The sequence below is a fragment of the Typha latifolia genome, chromosome 14, assembly GCF_019914945.1.
Source record: "Typha latifolia isolate L0001 chromosome 14, TyphaL0001v2, whole genome shotgun sequence".
Classification (NCBI taxonomy): Eukaryota; Viridiplantae; Streptophyta; class Magnoliopsida; order Poales; family Typhaceae; genus Typha; species Typha latifolia.
The window spans coordinates 1,523,092-1,541,440 of record NC_133099.1 but is presented as its reverse complement, the minus strand read 5'-3'; the positions used below and the strand labels follow the sequence as shown (position 1 = coordinate 1,541,440).

The 18,349-nt window shown below is 38.1% G+C and overlaps 2 protein-coding genes across 7 annotated transcripts in view; one reads left to right on the top strand and one right to left on the bottom strand.

Moving 5' to 3' along the window:
* Positions 1-2,791, top strand: part of LOC140800981 (uncharacterized) — a 24,795-nt gene extending 22,004 nt beyond the window's left edge. For all 3 annotated transcript variants that reach the window (XR_012111345.1, XM_073155948.1, XM_073155947.1), the window contains exons 10-13: positions 209-729; positions 822-1,733; positions 1,808-1,981; positions 2,257-2,791. Coding sequence is in view for 2 of the 3 variants with exons in the window: in XM_073155948.1 (XP_073012049.1) it covers positions 209-729; positions 822-1,733; positions 1,808-1,981; positions 2,257-2,460 (1,811 nt within the window). In the remaining variant the exon portion in view is untranslated. The remainder of the gene's footprint in view (positions 1-208; positions 730-821; positions 1,734-1,807; positions 1,982-2,256) is intronic.
* LOC140800982 (ENHANCER OF AG-4 protein 2-like) lies at positions 72-18,349 on the bottom strand. 4 transcript variants are annotated; one of them, XM_073155951.1, is made up of 14 exons: positions 17,853-18,349; positions 17,247-17,323; positions 13,980-15,797; positions 13,362-13,878; positions 12,658-12,766; positions 12,189-12,301; positions 11,930-12,117; positions 9,644-10,232; positions 9,046-9,565; positions 8,860-8,952; positions 8,679-8,776; positions 8,348-8,542; positions 5,245-5,325; positions 72-4,560 (listed from the first exon to the last, which is right to left on the bottom strand). In XM_073155951.1, exons 1-11 carry the CDS (start codon positions 17,961-17,963, stop codon positions 8,706-8,708), a joined length of 4,206 nt encoding a protein of 1,401 aa, XP_073012052.1. In that variant the 5' UTR covers positions 17,964-18,349; the 3' UTR covers positions 72-4,560; positions 5,245-5,325; positions 8,348-8,542; positions 8,679-8,705. The 4 variants fall into 4 exon arrangements, with proteins under 4 accessions (XP_073012052.1, XP_073012051.1, XP_073012050.1 ...); XM_073155950.1 differs by having other exon boundaries at positions 72-2,521; XM_073155949.1 differs by lacking the exon at positions 72-4,560 and having other exon boundaries at positions 4,908-5,325.

The window sequence follows — 18,349 nt, the reverse complement described above, 5'->3', positions numbered from 1 at the left end:
AGATTGGGAGATTCCAAATTATTACATGATTTCTTAATAGATCCAAAAGGTTCTTATAAATGTCATTAATCTGGTTCTGATTCTGAAACATTTTATTAGATCAGTAAAATCACATTTACTGTAGAGAGATTCTCAGTCTCATCTGCAAAATAGGGAGATGGACCATGTCCTAATTCATATCTGTGATGTATCATGTATGCCATTTCAGATAAAAGAGAGCTACGGAAATTGGCATTTGTACCAGTTGCGAATGGTACTCGCTTGGTTACAGTGGAATCTCTTTTTGCTCGCTTAACAATTAACATGTCACCATTTGGATTTGAACTCCCAAGTCTCTATCTGCCATTTGTAAACATCCTTAGAGAAATTGGGATGCAGGAAATTCTTAGCGTCTCCTGTGCAAGAGATACTCTTTTGAATATACAAAAAGCATGTGGATACCAGCGTTTGAACCCAAATGAGCTTCGTGCAGTAATGGAAATATTGAATTTCATACGTTCTGGGACTACACAAGCAATGTCAGATGAATCTGGCTGGACGTCTGAAGTGATAATCCCCGATGATGGCTGCAGGCTTGTTTCAGCAAGATCATGTGTGTATATTGATCCATATGGGTCCCAATTTCTTGGTAATATAGATATATCAACATTAAGATTTGCTCACCCAGACCTTCCTGTGAATATTTGTGCTGACTTGGGCATCAAAAAGCTTTCTGATGTCATCATTGAGGTACTTTATATTAACAAATCTCTCCATATTTTAAGTGAAAAGGACCATTCAGTTACTTCTAGAGATAATTTGTTAATCTTCCTCTTTTGCAGGAATTGGATGAAGAATCAGAATTACAGGTAGTGAGCCATATTGGGTCTATATCACTGAATAATATAAAACACAAGCTTCTCAGCAAATCACTACAGCATGCTGTGCTGGTATTAATCAACAGTATCACCAATCACTTCCCTTCGTTTGAAGGCCTGAATTTCTTGCAAATACAAAATTTACTTGAACACATGGCAGAGAGACTGCAATTTGTTCAGTGCCTCCAGACTCGGTTTCTTTTACTTCCCAAGCTTCAGAATATCACAAGAGTTGTGCACGAGTCTGCTATTCCTGAATGGCAAGGCAATGGAAGACATCGGACTACTCACTTTATCAATAGATCAAAAACTTGTATTTTAGTTGCAGAGCCTCCAAGCTTTTTGACAGTATATGATGGTGTTGCCATTGCTGTGAGCCATGTGCTAGGGGCACCTGTGGTGTTACCCGTCGGTGCACTGTTTGCCTGCCCAGATGGTTCAGAGAAAGAAGTCCTCAAAATACTAAAACTAGGGTCGGAAATCGGAGTTCTGAATCATGATGGTAGGCACAATATTTCATTGGGCAAGGAATTGCTATCTCAGGATGCTTTCCAAGTGCAATTCCTACCTCTACGACCATTTTACAGCGGAGAAGTAGTGGCATGGAAGACAGGAAAAGAGGGAGAAAAACTGCGGTATGGTAGAGTTCCAGAAGATGTGAGGCCATCGTCTGGCCAAGCACTGTATCGCTTCTCAGTGGAAACAGCACCTGGCGAGATACAAATGCTGTTATCTACACAAGTTTTCTCATTTAAAAGTGTTTCAATGGCTGATGTCTCGTCCATGCCTTCCATAGCAGAGAGCAGTGAAATGACACGAAGAAGTCAAAGCTTGCATAGTACATCCACAAGCCTCGGGAAAGCAGTCATAGACCAGGTTAGCCAAGTACTTTGATATAGCTGTTGTTGGATTATTCAGTCAAAACATATGCTCAAATGATCTTGTGTCAGGCTGCTAAGCGCCAGTATGGCAAAGTGTCAGCTACGGAAGTGGTGCAAGCGGTTCACGACATGCTTTCAGCTGCAGGGATCAATATGGATTCTGAGAAACAAACTTTGCTTCAGACAACTCTGAATTTACAGGAACAGCTTAAAGACTCTCAAGTAGCGCTTCTGGTTGAGCAGGTTTGTTCCATGACTGCTCTAGTGAATCATATACTAATTATTGCCTAACATGTCGGTTAACTTCAGTAATTTGCAGTTTTCTTTTTTCCTTTTATTGATAGTAACTGATCTCCAGAAAAACTTACACCGTAAACAGGAGGAAAAAAACAAAATAGTGACTCACGACTTTGCGTGCTATTTATTACGTCCTCTTTTTTCTCGTATGCTTGGCAATTAATGCCATCGCAGAAAAGCTTCAGAATTTCTATAGTTTTGTAAACCGATAATTGTTGCAGGAGAAGGCCGAAGCAGCAACAAAAGAAGCTGACGTAGCCAAAGCAGCATGGTCTTGCCGAGTCTGTCTGTCTGCCGAGGTTGATATCACTATTGTTCCTTGCGGCCATGTTTTGTGCCACAGATGCTCGAGTTCCATCTCACGTTGCCCGTTTTGCCGGACCAATGTTACCGAGGAGATGAAGATAAAGATCTTCAGAATATGAAGAAATGCTCAGCTATTTTCCGTCATGAAAGCTTCTTCTTCGGTGAATATTGCAAAGATTCCTGAGAAAATACGATCTGCCTTTTTAATGGAAAGAGGTAATCGGTTCGTAGGAATATAAAAGGAAACAAAGGATTCTGTTTAGTGGACAGTTTCCTACTTGGCCAGGTAAAATAAAACGATCAAGCGGTACCATCCCATTACTGCTGCTCAGACTTGGCCAGGTATAACGTGGCAGTTTCCTACTTGCATTATTGTATATTATCACTCGAGAAAAGTTACCCTTGAAAAAAAAAACCTGAAATTTAATAAGAGGATTCTGTTTGGTACAAGACATGTCAGATTCCTCGAAAGATTAGTAAATTGAAGATATCACTCACGGTATTTTTAAATGCAAAATCTTTTTCATCAAATAACTAATCCTCTCGCAGAACAGACGTGTTCTACTTTAAGCTTTGTTGTAAACGATCAATAATCCGTCTCCTCTTTGCTGCTGGCCAGATTATACGTGGATGAAGTTTGTTATATTGGTACAGTGCGACATGTAGATGAAGTTTGTAGGCAATAATTCCATTTTTATCTAATCTAAAATGAAACAGACTAAGAGTTGAATAATACAATCATTGTTCTTAATAGTATAAAGCAGCACGGAAACCCTGATTGAGTGGTTACTGATCATCCAACCTTCGGTGTTTAACTTAATTAGCAACCAAAGATTCACTTGTCAGCTTTGACGGGATTGACCATAGCAATATTAGATCTATAGCACTCAGGTTGTAGAAAGATGTGCATCTAATATATATATATAGATATATAAATGAATGCACTTTATGAACCCAAACTTCAGTTTTTTTCTTTACAAATAGCCCAGAACTACAACAAATGGTAGAAACATCGAGAAGCCTATATTATTACCCTACATATAGAAACATGCAACAAAAAAAAAAGACTACAGTACCAAGGGAAAAAAGAAGACTAAAGTCAGGATACTAAGCAAAAATCCATATTGAAGCAAACAGGCTACCTAAATCTGAATACCATAGCACACTAGGGTTCAGTAAAAATAAAGAAGCCACTAACAAGACTCCGGGGAAATATAACATCCCTTTTTGATATTCTGAAAACAGATTATGTTTCTGTATCTATTATGTTCAGGGGGGGAACTAAAAGAGATCAAACAAGTGCAATGGAGCAGGTTGGAGAATGTCACCGAATATAACCAAATACTTGTGATAAGAAACAGTCAATAAGGGAAAGATAGTAAACGCAAGCAGTAAGAACTCAATAAATACAAAAGCCGTGTTTCACTAACTTGAAAATCCATTTTCAGCTTAGAGAATAAATACAAAAGCCATGTTTCACTAATTTGAAAATCCACTTTCAGCTTAGAGAACAGAGATGGAACTTCTTTTTTCAAAAGAGTCTGTAGACAAGATGAAAAATTGTCGAACATGCAATTTCTAACTGGCAATCTGAGAAACAGGGATGTTAAAAATATAATTATTTTAAAGCAAAGATGCAAAATTATCAAATATATGAATTAAGTCTTGTCTACATTCTGTTCCATCTCTAGTCAGAAATACCTTAGCCCTCTACCACTTTCCACTATACAATACATGGATTTATTGATGCCTAATTTTCTGCGCTTCCTATCATCTTTTGGCAGCTATACATGTTCATCCTCACTGCATCCTGATCACTGCTACTCCCATTCTTTGAAACTTTCATCTCAAACAGCTCCCTCTTCATTCACCCTACTTTTCTCTCAATCTCCAGAAACATAATTTAACCAGCCCACGACTGCCAGTGCTTCCATATCAAGGCTGTAGCCACGTAAGGTTGCACCTGAGCTAACACCTGTTATCACCCAGTTATATCCCAATTCAACATGTCTAGTTTCCTAATAAGCTAGACTTAATTTATTTTTTGAGGTACACCCCAATAGAATGCTTACTCCATGCCACCTCAACCACACTACCCTCCTCAATTGATGTCCTTTTACCAGGATCTTTAATCATTTCATCTCAAAATTATTATATTCCCTTCTTTTGCCAGAATTGATAGCTGCCGTGGAAAATGAGAATTTAAGGCCCCCCACAACCTGGTGAAAACTCATTGCCATGTTACTACGATGCGAAAAATTGTCACATTTTACCAAACATATAATCTTTTAGTTTGATGGGCAAAATGTTGCATTGGCCAGTAAAAGTAGCAAAACCGAAAAAAGAAGAGTTTATTGATTAGAAGAATGTTATTTGACCATATTTTTTAAGGCATGGTGACTAACTAGTAAAAACTCAAAAAGAAAACTAGAAACTACATTCAAAAGAAAAGATAAATGAAACAAGCACACTTAATCAATAAGATATATATGTTTAACTTTAACATAGTGAACTTTTTACAGAGCATCAAGTGTAGGTCAACTTATATAATGAGACAAACAAAAAGTGACAACAGTAGGCGCTCCCTTCATTTCAATTCCAAAGTAAAATACAATCCCCTTCAAAAGAATCATGAGCAAGAAATCTGAATCCATAAATATCTGTTTTCCATTTTCCGTCCACAAAAAAATAATGGCAAGCAAAGTGAACCAAAAAGATCTGACTACAAAATTCTTCCAATACATCTGGTTAGTCCATCTAAACCATTACTCAAACAGAAAGAAAGGATAGACAATGGTGTATAAATAACTTATCCCGCAAAATTAATGTTGTAAGAGTATCCTATATAAAGGTATAGTGCTGTACAGATTTCTGTATAATCCTATGTTTGCAGAAAAATTTACCTCGGCAATTGCAGCACCTTTCTCTGTCAGGAAACCTCTACGAACATCTTGATGACTTCCAACATGAATAGCATATGGTACCTATTTACAAAAAAACAACAAAATTGGAAAGCTGTAACAGTTTTGTTTAGTTAATCTCAAAACAAACACTTAACCAAAAAATTGTTAAATGTACCAATAATCTATTTAAGAGGTGTGTAGAGGAAGGAATAGTTAAAGACAGGAGAATATAGAGCACCACATACAGAATTAAAAAACCTATTGATAGACACAACATTTTTTGTTATCAAAGTAAAGCAAACAAGGTAAGAAACATCACTAAAATTCAAGAGCATAACAATACCAAATCAAATAAAAATATTCCTACATCTCTGGAGTATGTGAAAATCAAACCAAGGTGACAAATATACTTCCAGACACATTCACAGATACATAAACTTGTGTGTGCATATACACAGATCCTGAATACAAATGATTTATTAGTCTATTATATGAATAATTGATCTCAAATATAGTGCAGCCTGTTTCCAAAAGCATTCTGCTTTTCTCCATGACTACTGAGCCAAGCAAGCTGAAAATGATTGCTAATGTGACGATACCCCAAATTTGAGATTTGGGTGGGAATAACTTCATGCAAGACCTAAAAACTGAAACATACGCAATCCTCAAATTTTTGTGAACTGTAGTATCAGAAGCAAAAGAAACTTGAAAAACAAGATACTGATAAAAGATTTTGTTTGTTCTTAAAAATCTAAGTTCGGTATCAGAAACAGAAGATACTTGATAAATAATAGCCATATGTGAAGCAAACATTTTACTGATTAAGAGCAAGTTGATCATATATTTTGAAATGGTATACATCAGATGTTTGATTAAATGCCACTTTGCAGACAGGACACGAAAATTATGTGTTTTAACTGTTGACAAGTGGTAAACCCAGTTAATTTAAGACAGAACTCAAAGAAAATACACTTACAACAACATATCAGTACTAGGATCAACTACTAGTCGTGTGAAAAAGGAAACTACCAATTTAATGACTTTCGCATCAGCTAGGTGTCTCACCTGAATCAATCTTGCATCCTTCCAATATATTCCGCGTGTATACTAAACAAACCAATTCATACATGGTAGCAAAACAGGTTGCAAACAACTTCTACTCAATAGCATGACAATTCTCCAAATGTAGAAGATGGGTACAGAAGGTAGCTATCCTCGAGAAGAAATCCAGGCTTTCATGGAGGATTAGATCCAATAACAGGAATATGGTTAAGTGATATTGCACACCATCATCTAGCTCTTGCTTTTCTTTTCCTAACCTCTGGTCATATGTATAGAAACGAAGTGGAACATAGATTATGGACTTAAAAGCATTTTTCTTGCAATTAGGACACTTTTTGAGCAATGTGATCATACCCTTAACATTTATAGCATTTGATAATTCCCTCTTGATATTTTATTCTAGGCTTTGAGCTTTACAAAGAGGGACTATAGAGGGTTCACAAGTACTTGACTTTGCCTTCAGCTTGTTGTCATTGGCAGCTTTTGAACTTTGTACAAAAAATTGAATTTTTTTTTTAACAAAGTCCATTTCTGGGTCAAACTCACATTCCTTATCAAAATCCTCTTCCTCACGCTTAATAGTCGTCAAGGCAATGCCTTTCAACTTTTGAAGTTGTTGCAAGTTCTCCACCAACTATTCAACCCTAAGCAAGTCTACGTCCTTGTTTTTCTCACTTGAGAATTTTTCTGACTATCTTGTTCTCAGGAATTCTTTCACCTAGGTAAAATTGCAATTAACATCACTCAACCTGGCCTAAACTTCATTAAATGTTTCGTAATCTTCCATGCAAAGGTCTCAAAATTAATAGCAAGTCTTTGAAGCTTCGACAACAATCTCTATCCTAACATAGCAACATCGTCATCGCATGCTCATGTGTTTCTTAATTTAGCTATGTTAAGCTCCTTAACCATTGTTGCAACTCATCCTATTTAATCCATGCTCTCGCCTATCCATCAGTGAGTGACCATTTAGGGGCTCAGCAGGTGATACAGGATATTTCTCTATTGACAATGAAGCACATTCCTCATTATCTCATTGACCGACCTTGACCCCTATTATTTTAAGGATGTAACTAGTATTAAGATTTGCCTAAATTTGGTTCCACTCTCTTGGCCCGCATCAGAACAGTGGTTTACCCCTAGATGTCCAATCAGCTGCTACACCTCAACTCATTTTGGGGCAAAGCAGCTAGGTCTGAATTCAAGTGGCATTTCACTCCTAACCACAACCGAGCATTGATTGTTCAACATCAACCAAATCGGTGCTCCATTTAGTTTCCCCCAAATTTCATCCTGGTCACAGCAATGAAAAGGACAGCATGCCTCTAAAGTGTGCAGTAGTTAATCAGTTGAAAGAAGTGTCTCATTTGTCTCATTTACACATTTTGATCAGGTATCAAATTGAGTTTGCCTTCTTTACAAATTACATTTGTGCAAATGACAACTTCTTGAGGATTACCGAATAATATTTTGGTAGTATTCAAGAAGACAAACCATAAACAGTCTATTAATTAGAATGAGGACAATATAAGTACAAATGAAGAACCTATGTTCCATTAATAATCTTTTTCATTTAATGCTTGCCTTACTAAAAATTAGTAGCTCCCACCAGAAGACTGAAATCTAGTGGAACTATTGGAGCTAACCAAGATGACAGGCAATTCGTGAATAACATGAACCTGATTATAACAAACTTCAGGCAATAAGGAAAGCAATAGGGTAAATTCATAACCTGACACTGCAGGTCTAATATAGTGGTCACTCGCACACAGCCGGGTGGCACAAAGATCCTCGTCATTCATGATATCTACTCAGACAACTATTCTACCTCATATCTCTACATATACATAATACATGTAACAACTACTTCACCCTCTGGAAATCTAAATGCTAAATTCTTGCTGTGTAAATTCTCAGGACAACACTAGAAAAAATTTCCTTCAATAATAAACAAAGTAATCCAAGAGCGATAAAATTTTATTTAACTCAAAAATTGAGTCAGAAACATGTTTCTTCTAAAGTATGAAAAACATAAGCTTACATATAGCAGCGGTTCTTCTGCCGGATGTAGTTGTCATTTGTCAAGACAAATTTACAATGTACAGTATCCTGTCAAAACGCTATATCATCACCATATTTAATGACATTTGCCAACTTCTTTGTCAAAAAGAGAAACATGAGGACGTCCATGCATCCAAGTTGCTCATTTCCAGCATCGGGACATAATATGACAAATCTGTATGAGAAATAGATCTTGTAAACCATCACTTTGAAAGGAATTAAAGAAATGCTTTCAGAATTGAAGTAGGCAAATGCCAACATTATCTTCTGAAAAATAAAGATAATAATAACAGAAAGAATAACAAGAGTACCATAAGCAATGGATTTATCAAACTCAATCAAGTGGGCCGCCAACAATTGAGAGAAGAAATGTCAGGTCTGCCAGGTAACATTTGGGGAAGAATATGGCCTGCCAGAATACCGAAAAAGGAGAAGGAATTACAAATTAAACAATAACAGAAAAAATCAGACCGTATCAGTTTCAAAAGCAACCTGGAATTGATGCTCCAGAGGGCATAGAATTATGCAAAGGAAGCTGATAAGTCATATGTGAAGATGGTCTTTCCATATTAGACCTCAAAAATCCTGCAGAAAGAATGTCAAGCATATTCACTACTGCATTGTTATGTTCTCATGGACAAATGGTGATCATCCACTAAGAACATTGGGTAAACATACCTTCCTGCCTAAATGGGGCTCCTGTGCAAGAAGGCACTCTCCCTCCTGCAACCCAAGCTTTGTGCTGATTATCTGGACTGAAATCAGTGGATACGACCCTCCATTGTTCATCAGAAATGTACTGCCTATGATTATTAGATAAAGGCTGCAAAGCATAAGGATTATATGGCTGCTGTACAATCTGTTGGCTCATGGGATTCACATGTGAGAAATGGCTTGATGGTGCCTGTGCAGAAGGATGGGATTGAACAGGTGTAGTTTGTGAAGGAGGGGGGGCATGGAAAGGTCCTTGGTGGAAGGGGACACTACTATGTTGAAATTGATGATTAGATGATTGGGGTGTTAAATGTACATCAGTATGTCCATATTCATATGGCCTTGAAGTAAAGCTAGTCTGCATGTTGCATAATCCACTAGCCATGAAGTTGGTAGGCTTCTGTAGAACTGTTTCACTGTTCAAAGTAGAATTATCAAGGCACTGATTTGCAGCATTTCCAGTCATTTGGGCTACTTGATTAACCTGTATACATAGGAGAGCAGGTCAATAGATATCATATTAAAAGGACAAAAAGAATTAGGGAGAAAGATAATGTCTTACATCTGGAGTCGCACAATATTCTTGTACAGAAGAGTGATATCCAGAAGATGGTATAGATGAAGGCATTGTAGATTGAGGCGGTGGAAGAGATGGCAGAGGTGGTGGTGCGGACAGCGGAGGTGGAGGTGGAGGTGGAGGTGGTGGTGAAGGGGATAATGGTGGTGGTGGAGGAGGAGGAGGTGGTGGTGGTGAAGCAGGCAAGGGTGGAGGTGGTGGAGGAGAATCTAATGGAAGTGGAGGAGGGCCCTCTGGTAGAGGGGGAAGCTCTATTTGATCAGTCAATATGTGCTGCAAAGTATTGCTAGAGTTATGAGGCTGAAAATCAACTTTGATATATCTTTCTCCCGAGATGCCCTTCTCATCTTTAGATAATGATGAAACGTCTTCCATCTCAAGTTCCCCATCTACATCCTCCAATACGTGATGACGCCTGTCTCCTGGAGTAAGGAGACAAGCATCTTGATCTTCTGAACTGACACCTTCAACTGGCAGTAAATTGCCAGTCACTTTACATACAGAGCTTGGAAGATCTTCCTCATCATCAAAAACATGTGATGATAAGAAGCCTGACAGCTGAAAAGTTGCATTGCTGAAAGACAAGAATAGAAGCAAATAAAAGTTAAAATTCAGACATACATCAGCATCGTCAAACTAACATTATAAAGAATGTTTGAATCAAAAGGCTAACAAATAAGGATACTGAATAAAATATATGTGAAAATAGTGGTATTATGAAAACTGGTTTCCAATCATGTCCCAGGCTTGGAAAGCATTAAACTACAGGTAAAGCAAGAGCACACCAAAGGAAGGAAAAGAAAGGCAACTATATGCTGAAAATGATAGACAGATAAAGGTTGAAAAAAGAAACGAAGGAATGAAAAGATGCAATAATAAAATTGTCTTAAAAGAGAAAGGAAATGCCCTTAGCTGTACAGCTACACCTGACAAGGAATGAAAGATGGCACTATTAGAGAAAAAGGCTTAAGAAAATACATCTTCCCTTTCAGCTAGGTCATTATCCAATGGTTGAGATCAAATATACATGGTAGAATCCCAGCTTTTCCTCCTGTATCTATGTCACTATTAGCCCCTTATAAATTTGGTATCAAACAGAACACTAAAACAACCAAAAAAAAAAAAAGCTGGCAGGAGGAAAAGTAGTGTCGTGAAATGAGGAATACTTTTAATTAAGTTAGCTTATTGATGGTGTCCTCATGCGTTTGAGCCATGGAAATGGCCAGTAATAGGGTGGGAACATCATGCATAAAGGGAGCCCTTTTAATGATCGCATACACTCAAGAGTTACAATCTAGCGGTTGGTCCTCATGTTTCTGCCCAAGGGTCTAAAAGGAGGAGAATTAAGTGGAATGTGTGAGTTTTGCTAAAAAGTAGAGATGAAGTGGAAAATGATCCAGTAATTAGTGTGTAACAAAGACTAACTGGTGAGTGAAACTTCATGAAGCTAACCACAAACAGCAGAAACATGATTATTCCCATATAGTTCAGGAGCATGCAAAATTCCAAAGAGTTAGAAAGAAATAGACATATACATATAAAGTTCATGAGCAAGCAGAGGTCTGGATAAAGTCATAGGCATATTACATATATATAGTTCATGAACATGCACAGACAGCTAGAGAACGGAGAGCAGAGAGAGCTAGAGAAAGGAAAAGATAAAGAGACGTTCTCCACTATAAAAGGACTACAAGTGGCATCTTAAGATTTACCTGCTATTAAGTTGATAAAATTAAAGCTGGCATTATATACGTTATATCCTACTCTCCAGATACCATAATCTTCCACACATTACACAAAGTACTAAATTGGTAACTGTAGCTTACTTATGCAGGGACTCATATCATTAAGATATATATCCAATTCCACTAGACCCAAACCCTTAGCACAGCACGTTTCCAAATAAAATTTATCATGATGACAAACAAAAAAACATCATAAATGCATTCAAAATCCAACCGTTATGGGCCCATTTGGTTTGACTTCATAGAGGGTCTTTGAACGAATTCAGGACCCTTAACCTAGTTCAGTAACCAAACATGTTTTTATCTTTTTTATATCTAACCAAGTTCACTCTTAAAAAAAATCAAGACTAAAAATTAAGACCAACTAATCAAGTTCGAGGCTTAACCTCAAACCAACCAAGCCCTAAAAGAATGTTGCAACTTGCAAATAACAAACAGAAATTCAAAAGATGTGTGATAAATCACAAACTACTATTATTGGATAGTTTAGAGTGATAAGAAAGGGGATAATAGTACAATACACTACCTTCCATATTCATCAACAAGCATGCCTTCCATTTCCCTAATTGGATCATCCACAGAACGCTCAGCTCGAGAAGGACGTTTCATAGAAAATCCAGCATTAGTATCATCAGTTGGAACATCAATGTCATCCATGTACCGCCGAAGAAGAGATTCAGGCAGAATTTTCCTCTCCAGCCACAATCTTAGAACCTAACAGGAACAATAAATCGTCTTAATGATCAAAACTCTCAGTGAGAAAAAAAAAAGAGTACTACAATTACCTTGAGACACTGGCGACGGTTCTCACGAGCACCAACTTCCTGTGGAGCAGCAGCAGCCAACAGACGTGGTAATGCTGCTTGCACAGTGGGAATGTACGAAGCCCCAGCAATCCCTGAACGTATTACAAAATATCACAAAAGAATTGAGAATTCAACAACCATATGGGCCTGGAAAGACCAGGCATGTGATATACTATAACACTAATGTATTCCTTAAAAAAGTGACAGGATCAATAGTGTATCATAATGATTAACAAAGAGCATTTCTCATGGAGGGATCCCCTCTAAATTAACCTATAATTAGAGATTGATTTATCCTTAAAAGAGTTCTGTGCCTCATTATAAGGTAATGCATAAAACGAAACAACAGAGAGTAGGCATGCGTGCAATTTAAGTTTATCAGGAAATTGAGAGAATACATAATGCTATTTCATGGAATCCACAGTGGTTATTCCATGAATATTCCCACCTTTTTGAGTATGAGAGCACTGAGTTATAGAGTCCACAAGGAAAAAGAGGTCGATTCTCCGATGAAAACTGGATTCACCCTCCAATTTCCGAATAAGAAGTTCTACAATCTGCACATAACAATGTACAAAGAAATTGAAATATTTTTCTTGCTGATAAATTGTTCAGTGGTAAAAAATTTATCACTTGGCCGTAAATAAGAACATGAGACATTTGTATGTGAAACAAGTATTGTACAAAATGAACATAAACACTTCTTGAATAGCAGGAGGCCAGGAACAATTTCAAATTCAAAATATTACAAAATGGCATTGGTTCATACTTAAATGTATCCTCTGGAAGAAGAGCTAGCCCTACGAACCGATAAGCAACTACCAAGTGAAGCAAATACAGACCAGTAAGATAAGTTCAAAAACTTAACTGAAAAGTGGAGATCCTAATCCAAGTATTTCAATCAGACAATATAGTATGAAATTGGAAGATGTGATAAAATAAATGAATCACCCCTGATGTAAGTAATGTCACAACATGAGTCGGAGATTTATGATGTGACATACACATAAAGACTGAAGATGTGAATGGTCATTCACATGCACATTTGTCACAAATGCATGTACACAAGGTGTAAGCACACATCCACACACAATAGATGGATAGAAAATAATCGTGAGAGAGAGAGAGAGGCAGCAAGAGTGTGTAGCTCACCTCACTAGCAATGCCATATTTGGCACACTCAATAGCAAGACGGGTTGCACGTCCAATACTTTCTTTTGTCCTTGACAAAGTCTCTATCATTCCTTCCAAGGCATCTCGTGCAACAGCAGCCTCAGTACCACCACTCAATGACCCTTCTGCTGCCCGAAATGCAGGACTCGTCCCTTGCTCATATTCTTCAAGTTCTGTCTGATTCCTCAATGCAACTTGTCGAACAGGTTCAGATGGAGAATCAAAAGGTGATGAAACATTGATTCCTCTTGTGTCCTTCAGGGAAGAATTTTCTGATGCAACACGAACAGATGAAATGGGACTTGGGCTCCTACCATGCATCACATGTGATGAGGGGAGTGAAGTAGGAATAACATTTTCATGTGGTGGGCAATGGGGGTGTGTCTGTCTCCTTTTTGCCAGAGCAGCTGCAATAAGATGCTTCATTGACTTGGAATCTGAGAATTTAGAATCAGCTTGGATACTTGCTGCATTTATTTCTTTCACAACATCGAATCTACAATGAAAGAGGAAAAAAAAAAGAGTTACAATTGATTGTGAGCAGACTACTTATTGGTATTATAGCATAAATCTGTATATTGAGAAAGAAACCACTACTCGAAATACCGTTCCCCTGCTAAGGAATCCCTCTCCATATTGCGCTCAGCAGAAAAGTTAACATTTGATCTATTTTCATCTACTGCACTTGTCCGCATGTTGGACTTAGCATTAACCTTCAGCTTCTCTGATCTAGACAATGAACTATTCCATTCTGAATTATCCTGATTATGGGAATGGGTTGAGCTCTCTAAATTCTGGCCAACGACCTTGGAAGAACTAGCTTGCGTTTTCTTTACTGAGGTGGAGGACAATGTTTTTGACTGAGGCTTAATGGATATATGGTCCATCAACTGTGTTGTATCACCTAATCCGACAGAGGAATTGGGTGACACAATGGTCGTTCTTCTCTCAACAGATTTTTCCTTTCTTCTCTCTGGTTTGCCAGGACTGGGAGGCAAGGAATCATGTGCAACTTTAAGGGGTGTCGTCCTAATGCTGCAAGATTCATCATATCTTGTCAAACCTGAAGTTTTGATCATTGAGTTATTAACATTAGATGGAGAAGCCCCATAGCTTTCTGACTGTGTTTGAAGTTTCTCAACAGGACTTGATATGTTCAAATGCAATGAGATCAACTTCGCTGTGGCTTCTTTATGAACTGGTGTTCTCTGCTCTTCCTCCTCATCATCATCATCGAATAAACATGCTCTTCTTCTGACAAATACATGGTTAGAAGAGGACTTCTTCACAGTATGTGGCCCCTTCTTTGCAGCAGAAGAGACCTTCTCAGTTGCATCAGTAGCTCTCCTAGTTGGAGTGTTTGATGCTGCTTCTACTACCTTTACTTGTTGCTTTGCTAGGGGAGACATAGCCTCACTACCCAACCCATGATTCCGCTCATCGGTTCCAGCCTTAGAGATCAAATGACCTCTATCTTTGGTAGAGATTACAGATTTTTTCTTTTTCATGGCATATGCTTCTTTACTTTCAGCTGTGGAAAGAATAGAGCTCTTAGTTGCACGTTCTCCCTCTTCCACATGCTTTGATCTTTTAATTGGCCTGGAATCTTCAGTATCATCCACTCTGTTCTTTCTGATTCCAAGCTGAGATTTCTTCTTCGTATAACCAGCAGAAGATAATGATCCTTCATTTGCATGTTTTTTAAGATTCTCCATTTTTTCCTTGCTAATATCTCTTCTTAGAATATCTTTTCCATCTGATTGCTTCTTTATGGATTTTGGACTCTTTAAACCCTTTTTCCTCTTCAACTCAGTATCAGATAATTCTGTAGCACCATCAAGCAAGGCAACAACTTTATCTTCAGCTCTTCCATGTTTGCTTTCCTTTCCATCTGAATCTTTTTTCTGCTTTCTTATTTCATGATGTTTTTGCACATTTGAAGAACTCACTTTATCTCTTTTGGATTCAGTAACCACCTCACTTGTCTGGCAACCTTTTCCAACAACCTTTTGTTCCTCACCTTCTGCTCCAGCTACACAACTGGGTTTTTTATCAGAGGATCGAGTCCCCTTGTGACTCCTTGAGCGCTCCTGACCTAGCAACTCATTATCAGAATTATCACTTCCGTTTTGTTCAACTTTTCCATCCTGACCTTCTGAACCTGACTTTTCAAAATGCTCTGCAAGACTTTTGCTTTCTTCACCATCAATTGGAGAAGACACAAATTCAGTGCTAGTATTGTCAATATTCGCCTTACAATCAGCTGGTTTTTTCTTCTCCAAACCATCAAACGCCTCACAAATCTCCTCCACAGCACGGGCAAAATATTTTACAGTCTTACCCTGGCATTTAGCTTGCAACTTACCCTTTGATTCATCTGTAAATACTTGAATATCAGCTGGAGCAACAAAAGCACTGTGGAAGGACAGTAATAAAGGTGATCAGCATGGAGCTAAATGAAATAAGACTCCCTGGATACTAGAAACAGATTAAAGAATTATCACGTTATCATGCAGGTGAACTTTCAGAAGCACATTCATCAACGATTTTCATGATAAGATGGAACTTTAACAGAAACACAAAATAACAGGCAATAACCTGGGTGGACAAAAGTAATCCTGTGGATCAAATAACCTAAGTAAATAGCCAAGATACTAATGAAAGGAATGAGAAAGAAAAATAAAACCACATTTCCTTAAATGCTTCAAATAGATGATTTTTCCATTAAGATTCGTTTGAGCCTGGAGCCAAAGCCCCAACATTGGCTAATGGCCCCTCTATTTTTGGTTGAGCTCAGGAAAGATTTGAAGGAATTCATATCGGCCAGATATATTTAAGCCTCCAACAGCTCCTAGCTTTGACCCTGGCACTCAATCTTGGGCCTGTGCTTTATTTTGCTTGTTGGAAGGTTCATCCGGATCTCTTCCCAGGTCAACCCACTCAATATGATAATTGAACTAATAACTTGTTCATCACAGAAAGGAAACTCTACCTAATTGATATTCTAACCAAAGAAATTGATGGTGACTAAGCTTTATTAAGCTAAAACTAGCGACTAAGATTTCTTAAGCTAAAACTAGTCTTCCAGCTCTTCTGCTTCATTATTTAAACTTGCTATCAGCAACTTTAGTTTTCCCACTGGTAAGTGCTTGACCACATGCAAGTCAAGAGTACATCTTTGAGGATGTATTCACAGTATTATAAGATGAAGGATTCACCATCTTCAAAACTGAATGCCATATTCATGCACAAAGACATCATTTGCATTGCATCTGTCTAGATTTTGCTCTTGTATACTCAAAAAGTTAATTTTGATGTGAACATAGAGAATGGATACTTTCTAAATATCAAACAGGCAAGCAACAAACCTATAATCGTCTTAATTTTGTAGTCCTCATAATATTTAATTATTTATTATGTTTCAAGACACACACCAGTTCAAGATAGCTTACCATAACATTTCAAAAGTATAAGCTTTTGCTAACACGTCTTTCATAATTCATTTATAAGGACTTATCGCAACAGCCATATTTAATTGTCCAAAAGAGTCTCAAAAACAAAGAAGATAATTGCAGAAATTCATGACATAAAGCAATTAAAAGGGAGAAATAAGTTACATGTACTGATCACAGACAATTACAGGTGCATTCAGTAGTAATGGAATGAGTATATGGACTTAGCTACCATCAGATATTCACCATATTTGATGTTCAATCACAACCAAAGCTACCAAGATTGAAAGCAAGCATGCATTGAGATCAACAAAAGTATGAATTGAAAATTTGGGAAAACAATACCACAAAAACCATGGTTTCAAGAGTACAAAATGTAGCACCTGTAGACGGAAATGTAGGCGACACTTACATCTCATTAGTCCCAAAGAACTGAACAAAATATTTTCTTTGATCAGGTGACCTGTCCCAGTCTTCAGGCCTGCTTATCTGAAGAATCAAAAGGTGCCCATTAAAATAAGCATGATAAATTTGTATAAATGTGCTAAAAAGGGAAATGATGCAAACAACAAGTAAATAAAGGTACCTTGTTCAAAGATGGCAAAAATTCCAAAGAATCAAAAAAAAAAAAAAATCATCATACCCTTTCATCTAATCTCTGATACAAATTAGAAGTGAGATACTTTAAGCAGTAGAAACAATTCAAAAAGTACCAAAGTGAAAAGTGAACTTATGAACCCTATAAACGTACTCCAAGAAAGATATTCACAACAGAATAAAGTGAGCACACTGAAAACAAAATGTAAACAAACTGGCGTCGTTCAAGATTTCCAATCTATGAATTAACAAGCAAACCGCTAGATGAATCCGTGAGAACCAAACTCCAAAACCCAGGGTTTCTCCTTCTATTGAATCCAATCAAGAAAAACGAAATCCAGCTGGGGCAAACGGAACCAAAAGATGGGAAACCCTAGCAAGAACCTAAATCCCACGCCGGGAACGAGAAAACGGACCCTACCTTCGCCGGCCACGCCGGGAAACCCTTGACCTTGGCCAAGACCAAGTCTCCGAGACGCAACTGGCCCTTCTCCTTGCTCCGATTCGCGCCTCTCCTTCTCCCGGGAGCCATGGAAAGGGCTCCAAAACCCTAATCAGAGCCCCTCCCCGAGGAAACTAAAGCCAAGAGGAGAGACGAGAGAATCCGGAAATAAACCCTAGAAAGCCTCGAGCAACGCAAGCACGGCTACCAAGCCCTAGCGGCGACGCCGAAGAGCTGCAGCGGCGGGATCGGACGGCTGGGGCAGGGCGGAAGCCGGTAGGATCGCAGCATCCGACAGGGGAGATGGGATAGAGAAGGGATTAATATCTATAGAAGGAGTGGAGAAGAGAGATGAGATGAGCTTCCCCAATGGCGATCGAATTGGAGAGAGAGAGAGAGAGAGAGAGAGAGAGAGAGAGAGAGAGAGTTTTGCTGTGGCGGACGTTCCTTTTAGAGCGCGATTACCGACAAGTGCC